The 23566-nt window shown below is 36.8% G+C and overlaps 1 protein-coding gene across 2 annotated transcripts; it reads right to left on the bottom strand.

Moving 5' to 3' along the window:
• Positions 1 to 270: 270 nt before the first annotated feature.
• On the bottom strand, positions 271 to 20844 carry LOC121253988 (guanine nucleotide exchange factor subunit RIC1-like). 2 transcript variants are annotated; one of them, XM_041153979.1, is made up of 23 exons: positions 20435 to 20842; positions 20170 to 20277; positions 18714 to 18862; positions 17969 to 18050; positions 17404 to 17819; positions 16276 to 16708; positions 15961 to 16184; positions 15511 to 15706; positions 15241 to 15386; positions 14987 to 15161; positions 14803 to 14856; positions 12024 to 12203; positions 4975 to 5087; positions 4378 to 4554; positions 3583 to 3640; positions 2641 to 2700; positions 2478 to 2519; positions 2269 to 2396; positions 2029 to 2164; positions 1866 to 1943; positions 1475 to 1591; positions 812 to 874; positions 271 to 708 (listed from the first exon to the last, which is right to left on the bottom strand). In XM_041153979.1, the coding sequence occupies exons 1-23, from the start codon at positions 20579 to 20581 to the stop codon at positions 622 to 624; spliced, it is 3369 nt and encodes a 1122-aa protein (XP_041009913.1). In that variant the 5' UTR covers positions 20582 to 20842; the 3' UTR covers positions 271 to 621. The 2 variants fall into 2 exon arrangements, with proteins under 2 accessions (XP_041009913.1, XP_041009980.1); XM_041154046.1 differs by lacking the exons at positions 271 to 708; positions 812 to 874; positions 1475 to 1591; ... (3 more) ...; positions 2478 to 2519; positions 2641 to 2700 and adding an exon at positions 2707 to 3473 and having other exon boundaries at positions 20435 to 20844.
• Between the last annotated feature and the right edge of the window lie 2722 nt (positions 20845 to 23566).

Here is a 23566-nt window from a genome sequence, read left to right as displayed (position 1 = left end):
AGAAATTGGAACAAAACTCTTGTCAATCTAATATAAATTAGTCTACATATAGTCCTCGGACTGCTCATACAAGCACATATAGTTATGTTTAAAAAAATTTAAAATTACAATAATATCATTTTTAAAATGATGATTTTTTTCCTTTTACTCTCATTCATTAATGGGACTGCACAAGCAATCTCCCACTCAGGACTGCAAATAGAACTTCTCGTCCAATATATATTTAGTTTCCAACCTCAGAGAGAAGAAAATCCTATACACAAATCAGATATAGAAGAACAAGCCATTTATATGTATAGAGATTATAAGTGTGAAATAATTAAAAAAAAAAACAATCAAAAAATTAGAAATGAACTGCCCATAGGTCTCCACATGTTTGTTTCCTCCTATTCTACAAGAATGAACAATTCTGTAATCCCAATGAGACCATCAATACCATCATTTTTATTGAATTGATTATTTACCAAACGGTCACCATCATTTTTTTGTGTTTCCCTGTGCTCATTGTCTGCTCCATTTACTGATGCATGCGTGGTCATGTGTACTGGATTTGACCGTCGGAATACTTCATTTGGCAACATATATGTGGTCAGAGCTTAGATTGGAAATCCAAATCTGCCCTCATTTCTCTTCCAAATTCACAACTGCTGAAAGTTTCTCATCCAACTCTTCAAGTAGATCGTGGTATTCAGCAAATGCCAGATGGGACTAACAATCATTGATCAACAAAGGACAATGAGGAGATATAAATGCACAAATGATCAATGGCATGATTATTTTTAAAATCGTGAAAGCTTTGAGGCACAAATACCTGCAGGGTAATGCCATATGCTTTCCATAACCGCATATCATGCCGGAAAATATCAAAAAGAACCTGCGCAAATTTACAATGAACATAGGTTGATAAAGGTTCCAGATTTGGCATAAGACCAACCTGATATGAGATCTAAGTACCCCTTTCTACTTCACTCTCTCAAACAGGATATCCCCATGACACCTATATGCTGCTCTCTCATGCATGTGTGTAGATGCTGCAGAATGCATCAATGGCCTTCTGCACATGCAACAGGTCAAAGACCCTTCTGCCGGTACAATGCTAGGTTGACAAGAAACTACCGCACATGCAACAGTCAAAGACCTTTCCACTGGCACAATGCTAGGTTGACAAGAAACAATCTCGCAATATATTACAAAAACTCAGTTGACTGTATTTATATACATTTTTCCCTAAAGAAAACTGTCAGACTACGAAATTTCCACAAATAATTCCCCTTCCAGGGTGAACACAAAGTTATACTTGCTGTTCCAGATTGGAAGTTCTTATCATAGAAACTACCGCCCCACAGAAAAAAGTTATTTTGTGAGTTCTTCCTAGTTCATGAAGGCTAAACTGATCCCAGTACATGTTACGCAAATAATGCAGATGCATATATTTATTAGATACCAAGGTTTGTATAAAGGAATCCAACTGTACCTCAGATCGTCTTAGAAGTGTAGCCAGTACAACTATCCACTCCTTAAACTTAACAGAGCACATATGAGCCAAAAGGAATTCTGCATCCAGCCTGCTCTGCAGCGTATCCATTTGAAGCTGGGCACACGAAATAATTCAGTGAGGGAAGAGAGAGGAAATTTGTGTGATGAAAAAAAGGTAATATTCTGGAAGTAAATGCTTTATCTGTTTTTCATGCTTTATGCTTAAATCCCCATAAATATTCAAGTCTCCGAATCATTTCCTCTATAGTTAAGACCTGTACACTATGATCGGTGTTTTCCTCATGTAGGAAACTAAGCTGTGACTATACGACTTTGAAGTTTTTAACAATAGAGATAAATAGATTTAGAGTGTTTTCAGATAGTAATGCCTTTTGCCCGATAAGTTCAAGCCCTGAAGCAAAGTTCTCCAAGCGAGCACATCCATGTCTTTCTCTTTGAAGATATTCCTGCAATATATTGTCATCAGAAAACATAATATCACATCTCATTAGAACGTAATCAAGCACAAAGAAAAACAGAAGCCTTTCTTACCACTAAATCAAACTGAGTGCCTTTTACAAATGCCACAAGCTTGGAAAGTTCTTTTCCCGACATTAAATAACTAGCATGGTTTTCTAGAATATTTTTAACAGAAGCAACATGAGCACTCTGCTCCTTGATTGAATTGCTGCTCCAACAGGGGCAGAAAGAGAAGTGTAGTTAGTAAAATTTGGAATGTCAAAGCTGCCTACTGAGAATTATAGAAAATTATATCAAACAATTTATAACCACCTTTTCTCCAAGGACTGCCTCGGGAAACTGGTACGGAATAGAAAATAGCCCAAAAATCTAGGAGATAATTTGTCTGAATCTGTAGATGCCTGTTCATATTCCCTTCCAGATCTCAACAAGAACCTCACCTAAAAACGTAATTAAAAAGTTACTATACCCTGTTTAAAATACATCGATCATAGAAGCATATGATCATGTCTTGCTCATACCAGCTCCCCAGCAAGTTCATATAATGATTCATCAAGTGTCGCCTGCAGAAGGTTTAACAATCATTGTCAAAAATAAATCTTAAAGAAAGAGAATGAATAAAAGAGGAAAACAAAGGTTGAAAATAAAACTGAAATAAAATTGTAACCAGATACTAGTCTCTACCTGTAATAAGCGTAAAGCACAGTACTGACTAACAGCAGCGCCTTCAAGTTTAGCAATTACCTGCAATGTTCAAGACAAAATAAATTGATAAAATGACAGTGATAGGTGGAAACTTTCAGATATACATTTAGTAGATCCACTCACCAGATTCTTTTTGTAAGTAAGATAATTTCAAAAAAGCCAAAAGCCTCATGAAAGTACACCGGGCACAAGATACTTTTATAGTTCCTCTGACCAGATTATGCAATTCATTACATTGGGAACTTATATTTTTACATCTCATGCATAGCCTTCTAACCACAGCAGAAGAGGTTTTAAAATACCTCTTACATTAAAGTAAAGTTAATTACACTTTCCCTTTACGAACTACCACCCCATTGTCAGTTGTCACTTATCCCCTAAACCTTGAATTAGTGCAACTCAGACCCTAACTTGAAATTTCAGCATCAGTTACGCTGTCTGTTAAAATTCACCATTGACTTCAATGAAAATATGCATAAAAGGATAAAAATACCCTCAATATTAAAACTAAGCCCTTTAATGGAATGAAGGGTAATTTGGTCTTTTTGTATAATTCCGTTGAACTCATATGGTGTTTTGACCCATGGGGGAGGGTGTAACTGATACTAAAATTTCAAATTAATTTCCAAATTGTACCGAGTCAAGCTCAGTAAACAACAATGTTGTGGTAGTTTGTAGAGAGAAAATGTGCTCATCTATTGGAGATATAAATTGTGGGGCTCAACTGCTTACCATTCTCTAATCAGAAGAAAGATGGATGGCCTCATTTTTACAGTTAACCTTAACCATTTCACAGTTAACCTCAAGCAGTACTAAAGAAAAACAGGTAATGGAAAAAATTAGAGGAAAAAGAACCAAAACCATGATAATTTTCAATACCCAGAAGCTTATCAGTTATTTAAGAAACATTGTGTTTCTTACAAGTATATAGCAAGCAGCAGTTCGGTACCATCTTCGCTGGAGGCATTCCTCAAACAACCTAAACAATGGGAAAAACAATGGGAGTGCTTACATTCTTGGTTGAGCAAATGGAGCTTATAGCTTAAATGACACCAGTAATGTTTTCAAGAATGGAGATGTGTAAATAAGAGTAAAATTTAACACTTGCTAGTATAAGAGGAAAAATCAGTTTAAATATGAGCAGCAAATTGAGGCATCTTATGGACAACAAACGTTGGGGAATTTGGAAGATATGTCTAGGTAAAAACTTTTTCTTGATGAGGCAGAAACTATGGACTAATCAAGCTGAGTCTGGGAACTGGCTAACCAAGTCTATATGCAGGAGATCTGAAAGACTTCAAAACTGCATTTTGACAAGTAAATGGGAAAAACACATTTTGCACCCTCAAATTATCAAAGCTTTGCACTTCAAACTACCAAAACTAACACACTGAACCCTCGAACTACCAAAACAGACAATTTACACCACTAAACTACCAAAAACTGACACTTTACACCCTCGTTTAATTCTAACTGTAAAGATAAAAGAAAAATAGGTTATGTAACAAAATCTTGACCGTTGGATTTTAAGGGAGGGTGCAAAGTGTCAAATTCGATAGTTTATGGATGTAATGTGCCAGTTTTGATTGTTTGTGGATGCACTTTGGGGTGCAAAGTGCAAAACCTCTGGTATATATAATATTCTAATACACTTCAAGCATGCAGTAAACATATTAAAAAAAATCACTAGAAAAAACTAAAAGGGGAACACCGAACTCTGTTGATCTTCCAGCAGCAGAGAACAAATCTGCCCAATGTCGACCATCAGTTTTTCTTGCAACACTTACAACCACATCAAAATACTCCGGGAAATTTCTAATCAAATCACAGGTCTTCTCCAGAAGAGAGTTAGCATATTTAGGGACTGAGATGTGGCTCTTGTTTACATTTCGCCTGCAGTGCAATTGACATAGTAAGCAATATGTTGAAATTATAAGATAGTAATTTCCCCAAAAAATAAAATTATGCTAAAAGTAAAATCATTTAAGGATGAATTCATTAGCCAATGTCAAAAAACAGAAAACTTGATTATGGTTCCAACTGGCATGTCGGCATAATGGTTCAAGACCCATTATCAAGTTCTACCTTCTTTAAGGTAGGGTGATTTATCAGTAGGGAGAAGCCTACCACATTGAGTAACCTACTGCTCCCTAGAGCACTAGTAGTCACTTTCACTAAGGCCACAAAGTGAGCAGCGCATCACATTCATATACAGTCCACAAGAACCTAGCTTGGAGACTGACTTTCTACAACTCCATACAGTAGAGAAGTACCAAGGCTCAAAATCAGATTAACTTCCTTCCCTTAGTATACCTGGTTATTTCAGCATCAAATACTGTGAAAAGAAGCCACTCCAGACAATGTGAAAAATGAGGCTTTTCTGCTGACAGTTGCGCCAACCGTAAAGCCTCCTCCCTTTTATCTCTCTGCAGACAGACACACAAACTGAACTAAAAGTGTAAAAAATATCTTAAACATACGAAAGAACATTGTTACTAAATCACACAAACTTCAGGCACCACTTGGGATATTGGATGAAGCCTACAAAATCAAGCCAGGGACTAGAGAGGCACCTTTTGACAAACCCAAGAAAGCACGTGTTTTATAGTAGGGAGATGTTATCTTTTAAAGTATACTTTTGGACCAAAATAGGTTTGTAAACCAGCATAATTTCCAAATTAAGTACAATCACATTATACATTGATGGAATCATTTTTAGGTTTCAAAATTCTAGCTGAAGCTCCACTTCATCAGCTTGATGTTGAGAACTGTTCAACAATAGGTATCATAAGCCAATAATAAGGAGAATAAGAGTTTTTATTATTCGCGAAGCTCATTGTTGAGTTAGTGCTTGAGTGATCTCTCCGCTAGCCCTCCAAAAATAAATTTCATAAAGTTCCTTTAGGGTGAAAGCACTTTAAACCTCATCATGGAGTAATCAAAATCCAAAATAATAAGTGTTACACCTTTCGAGTTTGGCTTAACCTGATAAAGTTGTACCTGCTTCGTTGAACAAACATCATGACCAGTTATTGCATTAAAAATGGAAATTGTTAAGTTTGTTACGAGTAAAGCAACCAAAAAATAAATAATTACTCACTGTGTCTGTCAATTAGTTGCCATCTATCTCCAAATATAACCATGGTGAAAAACAGTGACAAATACATAACCAGTCTTTGCAATCACTTGTTCATGGACGAATCAATTCATGATTATAATTTTTTTTTTATAAGTAAACGATTGTATTAATAATAATAGGCTTAGCCCAAGTACACAAGATGGTATACACGAGTTAATGCCTATCTAGGAAGAAGAAAAAAAAAACAAGAAAGTCATGAAGGCCAAGGCCATTAAAATCTACAGCTATGGCCCATAAAAATAATGTTCTAACAAAAAGTTATCTAAGTTCCTCCATAGAGCATTCTGTCTTCAAATGTCCGGTCATTTCGCTCCTACCATAGGCACCACAAGATGCAAATAGGCATCATTTTCAACACAGCTGTGATTTGTGGAGCTCCTCCTCGATTTGTCCAACTGGCCAAGAACTCAACCACTGTGGCGGGCATGACCCAAGCTAGCTCTAACCTGCAGAACACATTATCCCATAGCACTCTAGCAACCTCGCAATGCAGTAGAAGATGATCCATAGTCTCACCACTTTTCTTGCACATACAGCAACAGTCTACTACAATCACCCCCCGTTTTTGTAAGTTGTCCATTGTCAAAATCTTACCCAAAAAAGCTAACCAAACAAAAAATGTCGCTTTAGGAGGCGCCCTATTTCGCCAAATCTTCTTCCATGGGAATTGATTGTCTTGCAATTGTGTGAGAGACTTATAGAAAAAGTGAACCGAGAATATGCCTTTACCTGTTGGTAACAACCACAACCTGTCAACTCCTCGAATGTTTGGTTTCATGGAGGAAGACGAAAAAAATCCTCTAAGCTACCAATTTCCCAATCTTGGGCAGCCCTACTAAAGTTCACATTCCATTGGACTTGATCCCCAGAAATCACCATAACATCAGCCACTAAAGCTTCTTTTTCATAAGTAATCCTAAAAACTGAAGGAAATTAATCCTTAAGGGCATTATCACCACATCACTCCAAAATTTAATTTTAGAACCATCTCCCAACATAAGTTATGACGAGTAAAAACCCCCCACCCTCGTCTAATATGCTTCCAAACTCCCCCTCCATAAGCCTCACTCACCTCTCTAGTGCTCCAACACCCTCCCCCCCCCCCCCCCCCCCCCCCCCTCCAAAAAAAAAAAAAACTCCATAGTTAAGGTCAATCACCAACTTCCATAGAGTTTCCGGTCCATAGTGTATCTCCACAACCATTTCTCAAGTAAAGCTCTATTAAAGATCCTCATATTTCTAATTCTCAACCCACTGAAGAAATTGGAGAGCATAACTTATACCACTTAACCAGGTGGAATTTGAATTCATCCCCCATACCATTCCAAAGGAAATCACAATGCAATTTTTCAATCCGAGTCACCATACTTGCTAGAATGGGGAATAGAGATAAGAAATGCGTTGGTAAATAAGATAGAGTGCTTTTGATTACGGTGATCTGGCAACCTTTTGACAAGTACAATCTCTTCCAACCAACTAATCTATGTTCAATCTTCTCAATCACTGTATCCCAAATCAATTTAGCCGTGATGTTGGCCCCAACGAAAGACCAAGGTAATTCCTGGGAAGAGAAGAAATCTTACATCCAAGAATGTTAGCCAACTGTCGGATGTTGCAAACATTATCAACTGGCACCAACTCTGATTTGTCGAAGTTCACTTTCAGACCAAACGTCACTTCAAAACAAAGTAAGAGAGCCCTCAATGCCCGCATTTGGTTTTGTTCTGTCTCACAAAAAATCAATGTATCATCTACAAACAATAAGTGAGAAATGTTAATAGTACCCCAATTGGGGTCACCAACCAAGAAACCAGTCACAAAAGCACTGTTAAACAAGGCCGAGATCATTTTGCTAAGTGCCTCCATAACTATGACAAATAAAAGTGGAGACAAAGGATCCCCTTGTCTTAGGCATCTCGAGCTGTTGAAGAATCCAACTGGACTGCCATTTACTAACACTGGAAATTTTACCATTGAGATGCACCATCTGATCCACGAACACCATCTCTCCTCAAAACCACATCTCCCAAGCAAGTAAATTAAGAAATCTCAATTCACATGATCATAACCTTTCTCCATATCGAATTTACATAAGATCCCCTTATTGTTGGATTTTAATCTACTATTGAGGCATTCATTGGCAATGAGAACTGTGTTCAGAATTTGCCTACCCCTTACAAAAGCGTTTTGGGGTTTCGAAATGATCTTTTGCAACACCTCCCCCAGACGATGGACCTTGAATATGATCTTATACACCCCATTTACAAGGCTAATGAGTTGATAATATTTCACTTCTGTTGCCCCAAACTTCTTAGGGATAAGTGCAATAAAAGTGGCATTTAGGCTTTTTTCAGATTTTCCAACCAAAAAAACTTCTTGAAACACCTTCATCAAATCCTCGTTCACCACATCCCAACGTGTTTGGAAGAATCCCATAAAGAAACCATCAGGACCAGGTGCTTTATCTTTAACCATTTTCCTCACCACACCATGAACCTCCACCTCCTCAAAGGGTCTTTCCAACCACAAAACACTCTGTGGCTCAATGGACTCAAAGGCTAGTCCATCGAACTTTGGCCGCCATCCCACCTATTCAGTTAAGTGTTCAAAAAAATCAGCTACATGCTCTCGAATCACAGGAGTCTCTGTACAAACCATGCCGTCTATATTCATCATTTCAATGGTATTAGTTCTCCTATGAGAGTTGGCCACTCTATGGAAGAACTTTGTACTTCGATCGCCTTCTTTCAACCACAATGCTTTGGATTTTTGGCGCCAAGAGATCTCCTCCAATAACATAACCCTCTCTAATTCTAACACTAATTTTGCCTTCTAAGATAACTCTTCCAAGGAAAGGACCCTGTTGTCGTGTATCCTTTCTAATTCTTGTATCTATCCCAACATGGACTTCTTCCGGTCACCCATATCACCAAAGGACTGAGTATTCCAAAACTTTAAATCTTGTTTCAGGGCTTTCAATTTACTTGCCAACATGAAACTAGGAGTGCCATGAATCCAATATAAGGACCACCATTGTCTAACCCTGTCCACAAAGCCTTCAGTTTTCAGCCACATATTTTTGAATTTAAAATACCGACACCCTTCTTGAATACCACCGGTCCACCACAATCCAATCCCAAGTCGAAAATACACTCCAAAAATTCCATCATTGCAAGTCGCATCCTACTTTCTCCTGATCGTTCGCTTGAGAACCTTATAACATTAAAATCACCGCCTATGCACCATGGTGTGTCCCACCAACTATGAACTCCTGCTAGTTCCTCCCATAGAAATCCTCTATTGCTATTTGAGTTCGGCCCATAAATGCCAGTGAACACCCATAAAAAATTATCTTCAACATTCTTGAAGATAATGTCCGCCTTCCATTCATGAAGCAAGTTTTTCACCCAAAGATACTTATTTGCCTCATTGAGCCCTCGAACATTCCAAGCAATAATTTTGGGCTTCATAAAGACAATGTTATTCCCTTCCCTTTGGTTCTTTCTCTGCTTGAGTTGCCCTCATAATTTAGAGACCAAGTTAATCTCTTGAGCTCCCTCTATTTTTTTTATAAGTAGTTCTCTCTGTTTTTAGAACCTAATTTCTTTTGCTGAACATGTCCATCTTCAACGGCTGTGAGCAAAGCCATGAATTGTTCTTCAAAACCCCCGCATTCAATGCCCACACAATTTTGTATTTCCTTCACCTCGTGTAAAACCCAATCAGAGACACTTTACTAACCTGGCAGAAAGCAGTTCGGGGATACTGGCTCCCCAACCATGTTTATCTCATCCCTGGGTGTCCACTGTGAATTCAACGGCACCCCCATCTCTTCCTCAACACAGTTGGACCTACCATCCCACTCCAAGGGGTCGGTTATAGGCACTAACATCTGAGAAAGCCCGTCTGAAACCTCATATGTATTCTCAGCTTCAGTAAACAACATACGGGCCACTTCCAGATGTTGCGACACCTTCGCCAGCGAGGAAACCACCTGGGTCTCGAGTGAAGACTCGCCCTTACTATATGTCAGCCTTGTCTATCCCAGTTGGGATGGGATCAAACATCCGCCGGAGCAAGATTCACGAGATCAATTTTGGGTTCTTCTGCCAACACCTCCTTCTCTATCAGGTCCATCATCTGAGCCATCGTCGACAATTCCGTGGATATGGCCTTGTATGTCGGGGATCTTTGCCGGTGAGGTCAAGAGCCTCCCGCCGGTGGAAGGCCCAACCACGTCCCCACCTCTAACTCTCCACACAAGCCGAATACCCACCGTGGCCTTCCCTTTGTTTTCTCCTATGGGTTGAAGCCCAGATTGTGGGCCCCTACGTACCTTTGGGCCACCTGCCCTTTCATGTTCTTTTGACGACCCTACTGCCCGAGGCCCTTCAGATTGTGCCAAAATCCCTTGGGTGCTTATTAATTCCCACGGGTTGAATCCCAGCTTTATTGCCTACAACCATATGTTTATTAGGCCCAATATCATTCCTAAGTGCCCAGGCCTATAGCCTTATCCTCCTCAACACAACGTATTAGAGCAGCCACTTTCTCCTGCAGATCTGTCAGTTGGGATTGCATCTCCTTCAGAGTATTGTGCATGCCATCGCCTGCCAGAGCAACAACAGGCCTACCACCACCACCCTTCCAGTTCACACAGTTTGAACCAGTAGTGTGTTGGGTCATTTTTGTCCCCTGACCTTGTACGCATCTCACCGTGGTTTGTTGTTGAGTTCTACCACCGCGGGCCCCGCCACACGTATATTGTACTCGGGACTACACCGGCACTGTCGCCTGCACCTGTACAACCGACTTTGTGTTTGGCTCCCCATCCTCGATGGTATCTGTGATACTTCGCCCGTGTTACAAAACACGATACCCTCCCCCAAAATGGCCTCCCTCAACGCACTTGACATCCTCCTCCAACCCGTCCTCTCCATGTCTTCCAATATAAAAATAAAATTTCGCCTTCTACCCCCACCGTATTCTACTAATGCCACGAAAGGGCAATTGGCATTTGAGCACCTCTGTGCAATGAAGCTCCTGGCAACCTCCCTTGATGTGGTATAAAAATCCCTTGTCCCCGCTTCAAACACTCCTCCAATACTTTTGCAAACCATTACACCTATACCATCCCAAGTCTCACTTCCTTCACTATCTTCCAACTACTTTCTGTAATGAGCAAGGAGCTTCCTTCCTTCCTCAAAGTAAATGCTTTTGATTCTATAGCTAGATTTCTTTTGAACCCCATCCTACTCTGCGACCCCTAAAACTCACTGCTCAGTCATGATCTCACCACTTAATCCCACCAGGCCTCATCAGAGTTTTTGGTTGTACAAAAATTTTAGTTGTACAGAGAGAAAAACTTTGGTTGTACGGAGTATAGAAAACTTTGAGAGTACCTATGTAATTCATGATTATTCAAATAGGATATTCATGAATATTACTGTACAAGTTAATATTCCAACAAGAACAAGCAATGGATTTGGCTAAGCAAGCATCTGATAAACAAACTAGAAATCAGAAAACTAAGAAGAATAATAGGAGTTTTTCTTTTTTAAATAACTAACCCAAGGTGTGGTAATAATAATCTGGTTGACGTTCATGATTACTCAATATGCAAGAGCTTGCCTTTTATTGAAAAGGTTGGGGCCAACCAATAATAATTTTATCGTTGACAATCCAGGAGCATTAGTAAACAATGCATAGCTTCACAAAACAATACTGCAGCTCTGAGACCATAGCAATACCTGAAAGAAGTCAAATCCCTACCAACCAGGTAACCATCCTCAAAGATATTGAGCCCCATATTTTCTATGATTTTCGCAAAGTTTTTGAAGTGCAATTGCCTAGATGTTGGCCTTGCTAATATCTGAAGTACCACCCAATAGCCTAATTGGTTGCCAGAAGTCCATATCATGCATGTCAATTTTTAAATTATTTATGCATCTACAAAGAATTGCCACTTAAGCACTAGCTTAATAGGTAGCCACTCCCCTATAAGTATAGAATGGAGACTGAGGTCATGGGTTCAATAACCATTAACTACAGTTATATAATTTGTCAGTATAAGAAGGAAAAAAGATGTTGCATTAGACAAGCAAAAAACTCATGAATCACAAAGACAGTGGGGGAGGAGGATGGGTTTGGGGAGAAGAATAATGTTCTTTAAGTTTCAGTGGGGTCCCTACTAAAAGCATTAACAAAAAGGCAAAAGTCGTACCTGAAGTAAGTGTCGAAGTAGGCAATGAAGTATAGTTTGAGCTTGCGGAGTAGGTTCGAAACATGGAAATTCTGTGCAGGCTGAAAATGACATCCTCTGGGAAACACCAACAACAGTGCCAGCATTTGGTAGAAGTCCCATGGGGTATACCTCACGATCAAATTCCAGCTCCGGATCCAACTAAAAATTAATGCCAAGTTACTTTACCATCTTGTGGTACATTTTTTTTTTTACAAGTAATCAATAAGTTTAACTAATTTAAAACAATACGTATAGATAGCCCAAGTACACAAGAAGCTATAAAACAAACACCTATCGATATTTACATCAAAGCCAAATGCACCAACTCGTGCTGCGTTGACCAAATAACAAATTGAAGTAACTTATATCCCACAAGTTTATTTTTAAAGATGCAAATGTAACATTAGGACTTTCAAGGAATGAACTAGGCACATTAGACACAAACAATAGGTAAATTAAATTCATTTAGTATCTCATCTCAATAATCAGAAAACTTAGTATTTCATAAACAAAGGTAAAAACATCTACAGCCATATTGTTTGCATCAAAGAAGAATGAGAGCATAAAACAGAACTAACTCCATCTAGATCCAAAATATGAAAAAGTTACAAACAAAAGAGTGAGAAGGCCAGGAGGTTAGCATTCAAATGAGGTTAGTGGGTCTTTCAAGGTGGGGGGTGTGGAAAAACATTAGGCGAGGGTGGGGGCACTTTTGTTGTGTTAGATTTGAGGTGAAGGTGGTTCTAAGATCGGGTTTTGCACGATATGTGGTGCGGTGATCAGCCCTTGAAGACAGCTCTCCCAGCATTGTTTGGCATCCCCCACTGTACGAAGTCGATAGCAGAACTTTTGCAAATCTATGAGAATAGACCCCATGGAATGTTATCAAAGCAGCACATGACTGGGAGGTGGAGATAATCTCCTCGTTCTTTAGTCGTTTACACTCTTCAGGAGGTGAAGATGGCATTTATGCTGGATTCCTTTCATCTTCCAAAAGATAGACCTTTGTGGTCAAGTCTTTCTACCACATACTATGCCCGTGATAAGGCTCTCAAGGAAGCTTATCCTGGAATTGATGGAATCACAGGTAGCAAGAAACCTCAGTTGCGGATCTTCTAGAGCTGTATAGCGGTGTTCCTCAATGGAATGTCACTTTCTTCAGAGCCACACAAGATTGAGAAGTTGAGGCATTCCTTGAGTTTGCAATCTTGTCTACTCTACTAGAGTGAGGGCGGGAAGAGGCAGATAGGATCATATGGAGTACATTGAAGAAAGGCAAGTTTTCTATTCGTTCATTCAACAAGCCTCATTATGAACAATAGCTATCCATTCCCGTGGAAGAGTATTTGGAATACTAATTGTGCGTTTAGGTAGTGAGGTGATCTCAGATATTCTGTGAATAGTAAAGAAAAAGTAATAATAAAATATTGAATAGTAGTAAAAAGTATGTGAAAAGTAATAATAAAATAATGAATAGTAGTGGAGTATTCTTAAGAATACTCTACTGCCCAAACTAGCTATTTTGGCTTTCTTTGTATGACGGCTTCCTCGAGGAAGATCCTCACTTTAGATAATCTAGGGAGATTTCACACATCATAATGGATTGGTGTTGCATGTGCAAAAAGAGAGGGGAGATTGTGGACCATTTACTTCTCCACTGTGAGGTTGCCATGATCTAATGGAATGAGTTCATTGTTAAAATGAGATTAGCTTGGGTGATGCCAAGAAGGCAATTGATTTTCTAGCAAATTAGAGAGGCTTGTGTGGTAATCCACAAATCACAGCAATATGGAAGATGGCCCCCATTTGTCTAATGGTGGTGTCTTTGGAGGAAGAGGAACAAGAAAAGCTTTGAAGATCAAGAGTGGTCAATGGATGAGCTTAGAGTTTTCTTTTTCAATACTTTACTCCATTGGTTAATTGTAATAGACTTCAATGGTCTAAACGTTCACGAACTCCTTGTATCCCTAGTTAATCATTCCTAGGTATTGTTCTTGTATATATCCCGTGTACTTGGATTATGCCTATTTCTCATTAATAAAATCCTTATTTACTGATTAAAAGAAAAAGTCGCTCTACCATGTGCTCTTCACCTAAGATGGCCATGCTTTTCCTTGGAAGAATATTTGGAGAAATAAGGCGCCATCGAGAATAACATCCTTTGGCATGATGGATGACTTGAGAAAGCCAAATGTCGTAGCAATGAATTGTTGGCATATGTGTAAGTAGGGTACAGAAAGCATTGGTCATCTTTTGCTTCATTGCAAGGTGGTTAAGGACCTATGGAAATTGATATGTGGTACCTTTCAGACTAAGTGGGTCATGCCCCAGTTGGTGTTGGACTTGATGGAATGTTGGCAAAGTCCCCTTAGATCCATAGCAATTTAGCGGATTGGAGGATGGGTGTATAGCGAGAACGAAATGTTTAGACCATAGGAGATTGTAAGATAACGATTAAAATTACGAGCCATTATGTTCAATTCTCTGTGTTTTGATCAAAGTGTACTATAGCTCATGTTCCTCTAGCTTTCTTAATTTTATAGAATTGTGTTTTTTTTTTTTTCTTCATACGTCTAGTAGTTGGATGTTTCCTGTTGTATATTTCAACGTGTACTTGGGTTTTGCCCCTTTGCACTTTGAAAATTAGCTTACTTACCAAAACCAAAACGAACAAACAAACAAGTTACACATAAACTCCCTTGCCCAGTTTGGCACTCTTTGCCAAAAGATCACAACATGGTCTTAGAGACATGCATACCTGCAAGAATTCCTCCTGCTTGAAAGGATCAAAACCAGGAGATGGATACCAAACCTGTAAAAGGAAGCTTCCGAGAAGAAACTATGTCAGACAAGTACAAATTACTTAAACCAAGTTAAACAATAAAGCAAATGACAACTGAGAAGTGTAATAAACACTAACATAGATCTCTACAATTAATTACCTGCATTCCTCGGTGACCATAATCTAACCATGAAACTTCCTCGATTAGATTTTGTTTCTCCTCTGACTGACCACAAGTGACCCAAAATAATTCAACAGAGTCAGTAAGCTCCCTTTCATGTCCATCATCCAAATCAAGAACTGAAAGGTCCCCATTTGCCCGCAATATCAAACATCTAGCATAGAACACATACATTAAAAGGCATGTCACAAGTGGTTTATGAAAGTCTACCTATCACTTAGGAGGATGCATACCTTGTAGGCTCTCTAAATAACAAATCTGAAGAAGAAGAAAAATGATTATTTGGGAAGCCATCTCTTGGAAGCTGATCAGGGACAAAACGCATAGCTGCAGGATGGCTCTTTGCAGTCATGATTGATAGTTCCCGTACTGTAGAAAGCTGTTTGTCATTTAATCACTTAAAAATGAAGAAGAATAAAGTTTCATTAAAGCACTATCATTCAAAGTACAAACTGAGACTTCAGGAGTGCAGAAATTAGTATTTATTCCAATTATTCCTCTACCTTTAAATCTGGAGTACTAGAAGGTGTCATTTCACCTAATAATTTAACATGGAATATGTGGACATCAAATGGCCGATATGTGACAAGAATGAAGTCTTGATAGACATCCATCACCATTGGTTTGGCAACCAACGGTTTACGACCAAGCAGTGAGCTCTGATCAAGGTGATATCTCGGATAAAAAAGTAATTCATACCTGCAAAGGATATTTTAAATCAGCATTAATTATAATGATGTCCTGCAGCATAAAATAAACAGACAAAACTTCTCATCTACTTAAAGAACAGAATCCGTACTGACAAAGCAATGGAAACTCTTGGCAATCAAATATGCTTACCTTAGTTTAACAAGTACACAGTGATAATTATAAACTAATGACATCCGACAGACCAAACCAAACTTGGAATAGATTAACTCAACAGAACAAGAAAATACAGGTAATCATCTCACGTGTTAGAAGAGTCAATGTAGTTGCAGACGACAACTATCTTCCCCAGCCATAACAAACCTTTGCATTGTATCTTTTGTTCCTGACTAATGTCTCCAAATACTCGCCATTTTTTCAACCGTATATCATATAAGATTAGCCCATGGAGACCAGCAACTGCTAAGAACATTCCATCCTTGCTAGCGGCCACATGTTGAAGTGGCCAATTTTGGGTGATGTATGAAACCTAAGCCAATGAAAATCTAAATCAGCAAAATCCATATTTCTGGAATACCAATGAGAAATTTTCTTTTCAAGTTTGCAAGTCAAAACATAACTGGAAGGTTAAGATGGAGTATTTTAAGTTCGTCAGTATCTTCAGACTGCACAACAAGCAAACGATCTTCACCATAAATCACTTGACGGACATATGTTGTGCCAGAAACTCCTCTGTTTAGGCAACATTTACCAAAAGAAAATGCAAGAATTCTCTCAGAGGATCCTTCCTCGATAGCATAAAGCCTATATCCATATTCATCCCACTGCATCACCGAGGTGCCGCCCATCAAAGGTTCATACTTACTGTCCTGGTTTCTCTTTACCACTGGAGAAGATACAGAACTTAAACCAATTTGGCGGATTGTTGACATCAAACGGCACCCAGAAACAGACCACACTGTAAGTCCTCTTAACTTCCACCCAACTGCAAAAGCTGAATTATCAGGTGTCCATGCAATGCAACTGACAGAACCAGTGTCATCCATTGAATATCTGCAAATTAACAGCACCAGGACATAAAATTCTTCGTGAACTACAACCTAGACCAAAGCTTATATGAAAGACTTCAATTCAAACTGCAAACTAATGCTGAGGTCAATAATCCTCCTCAGTCAACTTTTGGACTTCTCACAACAAATAACAACATGAAGCAGATACTAGCAAAAAAAATCAAATTGACTCATCCAGTATAAGATATATACAATCCACTGGAGCACCATGGTTGATCGATTTGAATAAACCAATAAAAATTGGAAATTCACAAACTTTAGCACAAAATCAAGCCTCATATGATTAATATATGCGCCACATTACAATTCTCTGATCTAATACAGTTCCACTCCAGCTGCTATAATGCACTAATTACAGGATTCAACCCCTCCTTGGACACATTTGGTGTCCTAGCATAACTCTTGAGACTTGTACAACTCTTTTTATAACCCTCTTGCAACTCAATAGAGATGAAAGAAACACATCATGCATGAGTACAAACCATCACACGAAGATGAAAAGAAAGGAGGAAGTCTAAGTTAATATAAACCCAACTTGAAAAGGAATGTTATTAGGAGGTAAATGTACATTATGGAAGCTGCTGGATATTCAGTATCTGGCGCCATGAGTAAAACCAATAATTGTTATATTATGGCACAAATTTCCTAACTTTACTCATTTTATTATACAAGGCTTACCCCCAATCATACAAAGACACAGTACGAATAAGTGGTGCTGATTCAGCCAGATCATATAACTCAACAACCCCTCTTCTGGTACCAACTGCAAGGATTTGTTGTTCTGAAGCCACTGAAGCACATACAGCATCACCAGAACCCAACTTTCTTTCAGCTCTAATACAATCAGCTTGCTTTATACCTTTCTTACTTACTGAACACAACACCAGTTGTCCATCAGAATATAACACCAATAGCAACCTCAATGGAAGATTAATCTCCAATTGGATAATAGCAGACTTCTTGGAGATATTATGGTTGGAGATAACAACTCCTGGAGCACCACCAGCAGACAGGCCATTATCCAAAGAAGGTGGTGGTTGAGAAACTTCACTGCTATCATGTGGGTCATGATCAAGTTCAAATGATCCATAAAACTGTCAAGGAGAAGACTATAATTGTAAGCAGATCAACACAACTAGCAGTGAAACATCACTCAATTCTAGAAAAGGAGATACAGCATCAATGCTCCAAAAATAAGTGCAAACAACTAAAAAACTGATTATGCCTATCACTTTAGCGTTACCTCCCCCTTCCATGAGATGCTATATAAAGATCCATTAGAAAGTCCAACTAGCATGTGTTTATTATCACACACAATATTGCTCCTGGCAAGAAAAAATATTACCAGACATCAGTGCAAAACTAGGAAAAACTGCTTACAAGATTACATCATTAAAATAAAGGTTAAAAACTATTATGTTGTTAAACATCAATATCAATATCTAACACAATATAAAAATATCACAAGCAAAGAGTATCTGAAAAATTAGAAATCAAGCTAGCCATATTATCAGCAAGTTAACCCCATTGTAAAGCGACAAGATGCTTATCTAACAAAAGGTAGGAAAAAAATTCATGTCAATGGAAAATTTGAGCAAGTAGATTCTTTTTTTTACCATGTTTCATTTATAGAACTTATATATCACTTTTCTTCTCTTTCTTTTTTCTTTGCAAGCTATTTGGATGAGAGAAAGATGGAAGTTAAGCAATGTAGTCAAGTTATTCTAGAAACATAAATCAAGCATAAGGTACTACCATTCAGGCCTTTATGCCAGTAATGCAAAATTAGGGATCAATTGATACTCCATTTCGTAAAGACTACATTCTATTTCTATTTGATTTCCCTTATTACACAAGGAATGCATAATTTTTATATGACCAGATGGAATTATGTAAACACCAAAGATATCTCACCAATTTATCGAGACTAAGAACAATATCTGACATAGAAATTCATTTTTTGTAAATTAAAGTCAAAGGGTACTTACGTTGCAAGGACCTTTTCTGGAAAAGGCACCTGCTCACTCAGAAGAAGAGATATGGAGGCAAGAAACAAGCCAGAGGGTTGCTTCCCTCCAATCTGTATTCTTTTCTCAGTGAATTGAACCTTAAAAATGTGAAGAAAGAAAGATGATGTCTGCAAATAAAGAATATATCAGCAACAGGGCGACATCTGAAAATACTTTAGAGCTAGATCTGAATGAAGAAAGAAATTGCACAACATGAAGTGCATGAAGCCCTATAGAAAATGAAGTTACATCCCTCTAGCCAAGATAATCATCACTTCAGTCAAAAAATGCTTATAGTTTACTAAAATATTATTTTTTTATATATAATTATAATATTGAAAAAAATCACTCACATTAGCTAGGAAGCGCTAGAAGGAGGGCTTGAACCTCCGACCTTGTGGTTAACAGCCACACGCTCTAACCAACCAAGCTAAAATATTATTTCTATTTGTACTTCTTCCCATTTTTACTATTAACAGTTAAATATGGTAATATACAAGTCAGGCACCTGCACACCAGATTGAATCTTCTTGTTTTATAGCTAAGGACACTAGATTGACTCTAAAACACCTGTTTCACAAATGGCATCAAGTTTTATGCAGATACACTCTAACTACTAATGTCACACAAAATCTTAAACAATATTCATGAGCAAGGAGACTTAGTATTTGTTGGGAATGCAATGCTCTTACATTTGGAGATTGCGAGAAGACGGAAATAAAATTAACAGCCCTTACATTTGACTGTCTTTATGTATGGATGGAAGCACACAACAGGTTCCACTCCCATAGGTTCCTAGAGTTTAGGGAATTTTGTTATTTTCTTCATCCCTATAGTTGGGTGTTCTTCCCTATTGTATATTTCCAGTGTACTTGAGCAGTGCCCCTTTGCGCTTTGAATAAAATCTGCCTTAATTATTAAAAAAAAGTATGGAGACTTTTTGACCCCAATAACTAAGTGATAAATAAAATTCAATTCTCTCATTCTCTCTCCAAAGGTGCACACAAACTCTCATGGTTACACATAAACAGCACAACGCAGGACAGCCAACTCCAAATCCCAACTCCCTATTCCATTTGACATGGTAAACACTTTGTCCATTCATTTCCCAACACTTTCTTTTGACAAGTAAAATAAAGTCTTATTGAAACAAGTAACAGATGTTGCCCAAGTACACGGGGAATTCATTTCCCAGCATAATGCCCACCACTTTACAGTTGATTTTAAAGGATTTGATGTATGTACATTTAAAAAGTGGCTAAACACCTTCCCACGAAGCATCACAATGTAGGAGAACTTAATGCCAGTAGATTCTATGACACAATTTGGACTCCTTACAACACATTTTTTTGTTTTGACAAATTGAGATCATTAGAACATATTAATACAAACAAAACGAAACAAAAAAGTAGACAGTAAGTAATGAAACACTTACCAGAACAGCGATTATTTTGGCATCAGGGCTCCAAACAGCCTGCGAATTCTCCCCCTCTCGTTGCACCGAATCCGAACCCCTCTTGTACTTCCCCAATCTTACTTTGTGCTAAACCCCAAAACCAACAAGGAAAATGTGTTAAAACCCAACATACTCAGCATGCCCACATTAAAAACAACCCGTACCCACAAAATACCCACACACACACACACACACACACACAAACACACACATAATATATCCTTCTGTAGAGGAAATTTGGTACCTGGGAAGAACTCCAAAGCTCTATATGAGAGGGGGAGACGACTAGCAATAGGCGATTATTGACCTTGAGGTAGATGATCTTCTGGGAAGAGGGGCAGAGCCCTGGTTCCAGTGGGATCACCTGGGGCCATCCATATGCCATATACATCTTCTTCGATTTGCTATTTTGGTTATTGCGGTGTAGTAGAGATCTGGGACTTAGACAGCTTGGATCAAAGAGAGATTATGGTATTTGGGAGAGATCTGACACATTTTCTATCACTAAAACACAGTGATGCACCCATTTTCAGTTGGATCTCAACCTACCGAGTTCTGAACACCATAGCTCTTTCCTCTTTCCCAATTTCTCGTGTTTTTTCCTCTCTTTTCTTTTCTTTTTTTTTTTTTGGTTTGAAATTAATCTGTGTTGTTTTTTTAAGGAAATTTGAAATAATCTGTTTTGTTTTTTTTAAGGAAATTTGAAATTAATCTGTTGTCAGTGCAATTTTGCAAACGTGACGTTGTACCAAAGTAGCCCGAGTAATCTTGTTGTTGTGAGCTATGTCAGCGTCACGTTTTTTTTTTTTTTAAAGAATAAAATTTATTTTTAAAAAATTCATTCTTTTTTGTGTGATTCACATATTTAATTATTTTTTAAAACACATTGATATTTTATTTATTATCTTTTAATTGATAAGTGAAATAATCCAAACATCTTTTTATTAAGTAAATAATAATATATTTAATACTTGTTAATAAATATATATTTAACACTTTAAGATTGTATTTGGGTAGTAAATTATTCTCAGATATTCTATAAATAATAATTAAAAAAGTATTAAAAAAATAATGATATAATATTAAATATTAATCTAAAATAAATAATAAATAATAATAAAATATTTTGAAAATACCTATCAATATTCAAACTACGTCTTAGTTAATGCAATAAATAAAATAACTCAAAAAAAAATAATCAAGAAAGATAAAAAAAAAAAAAAAAAAAAAAAAAGAAAAAATTGATAACTGATAAGCATAGAAAGGATGACCGATGAAATAGTATAAAAATCAAATTTGATTGTGAAAGTAAAACAATATTGACATCAAAAGATATTGAATATTAGATTTCGAAATAATTATTAGAATTTGAAGGTAGAATTTAATCTATTGGATTTCAGAGATTTTCCATCCTTCATTTTTGCATTGTAAATGATATTAAGATAATGTCCCTATTTCATTATTAATAAAGAATTTAGAAAATTAAAAACAGATTTCGTGAATACCAAAGAAAGTACATCTTCTAGGCACTTCAAAGTTGTAGCACGCTGGCAAAAACAAAAGTAAAACTTAATGACCGGCTTGAATAATGAGATAAGATAAAATAAAATAATTTTAGATAAAAATTAAATAAAATATTTATAGAATATTACTTTTTAATATTATTATTATTTTAAGATTTGAAAACGTTAAATTATTTATTATATTTATAAGAAAATTTAATAAAATTATAATAATGAGATGAAATGAAACTATTTTTATATTTAAACGGAACCTAAACCACGTACTGACAACTCAAATACATTTATTAAATTAAAATCATAATTCAAGCCTAATATCACATAACGTAAACTAGCATTTTGAGAAGGTTAATGATACAAACTCTTTTATCACTATTTTCCAACTTTATTTTACATAAATCAATGTACCATTTATTAGAAATAAAATTTTGTAAAAGATGTAAGAATAAAATTTCCTTTTGAATAACCTCTTACAGTCCATGTCAAACTGCCTGATGAACCAACCAGTCTTTAGAAGCTTTCCAATAAAGTCATGTTGTCACAAATGATGCTATCACATTGTCCTACACTCTCATGTTATGCTATATGTTGGCTATAGCGTAGAAGTTTCAAGTAATGATAGAAACACAACATTTTCAGCAATTTTTTTTTAGCAACTTAGTTTTATATGGAAGATATTTTTATAAAATAACAACATTATTACCGTTCTATTTCGTTAAAAATATCTTCTACTTAAAATATTGTTATAAAATAATTTATAAAAGAAAGTTGTCATTACCATTTTCTAAAGACCCCATATTGTTGTCTCACTCGTATCATTTTCTAAGACCATCCACATTGGGATGATCAAAAGTTTTTTAAAATTTTACTCAAAAATCATCTTTTTTCTATTTTAACTACTCATTTTTTTAAAATATCATGTCTCACTCTCTGTTCTTTCTATATTCTATTAAAATAATATTTTTTTATATTTTTTTTATTATTTTTTAATTCACTTCTATTCACAATCTTAACTACTCACTATTTTATTATTTTTCGTTTGTTTTGAACTATTGATCTCTAGGGAATATTTTAAACAAAAATTTCAATTATTTTTTAACGGGTACGATAATATATTCAAAAATATTACATTTTTTTTCCAATATTTGCCTTTTCCAACGGTAATATTTTCTACCGGCAAAATTATCAACGGTAATAATTTTTGTCATTCTCCTAACGAAAATAATTTTTGTTATTTTCTTAACACTCATATTTTCAAATTGTAATATTTTGGTGTATAAATCAAAGTTTTGAATACCGTACCGGAAGTCGTACCGGTCAAGGCACTGGAACGAAATATTTCGATACCGGTACCGTTTCGTGTATCGTTTCGGGATAATATTTCGGTCCCAATACCGTTTCGGTACCCCTATCGGTACTGTTTTGTATACCGTTTCGAAATAATTTATACTTGAATAAATTATATATATACAAGCATTAACTGTATTTTAAAATAACAACAGAATAAGTCATAAACTCAATACTTCTCAATACAAGTCTTAAGTTTTAAGTTACAACTAACATAAAGTTATAAACATCAATATTATCATGATAAAGTCATTAACGTCACCACGTCATCAAAGATACTCATCATCATCAAAAAGACAATAAGGATCAGGATTCGACATGTTAATCAAAATATTTTCATCAACGTCATCACTGTCATCAACATCAATACCAACATTATCATTGTCTTCCTCATTTAGTGAGACTAACGGCTCCTCAATATTTGCCCAATCAAAATCTTCTCCATCAAGAAGCTCAGATTCTTCACTCACCCATTCTTCCATCAAATCAATGTTTTCAAGATTGATTGG

The sequence above is a fragment of the Juglans microcarpa x Juglans regia genome, chromosome 1D, assembly GCF_004785595.1.
Source record: "Juglans microcarpa x Juglans regia isolate MS1-56 chromosome 1D, Jm3101_v1.0, whole genome shotgun sequence".
NCBI lineage: Eukaryota > Viridiplantae > Streptophyta > Magnoliopsida > Fagales > Juglandaceae > Juglans > Juglans microcarpa x Juglans regia.
Note: the sequence above shows the minus strand (reverse complement) of the source record. Positions and strands in the feature narration are given on the sequence as shown.

What these genes read in the sequence shown, in the direction of transcription:
- LOC121253988 (XM_041153979.1), bottom strand. Translation starts at nt 20,581, where the DNA reads ATGTATATGGCATATGGATGGCCCCAGGTGATCCCACTGGAACCAGGG. An exon ending in AGCTTTGGAGTTCTTCCCAG is followed by an intron (nt 20,278 to 20,434) that starts GTACCAAATTTC and finishes TTTGGGGTTTAG; the next exon opens with CACAAAGTAAGATTGGGGAA. An exon ending in CACTTCTAAGACGATCTGAG is followed by an intron (nt 875 to 1,474) that starts GTACAGTTGGAT and finishes AAATTTGCGCAG; the next exon opens with GTTCTTTTTGATATTTTCCG.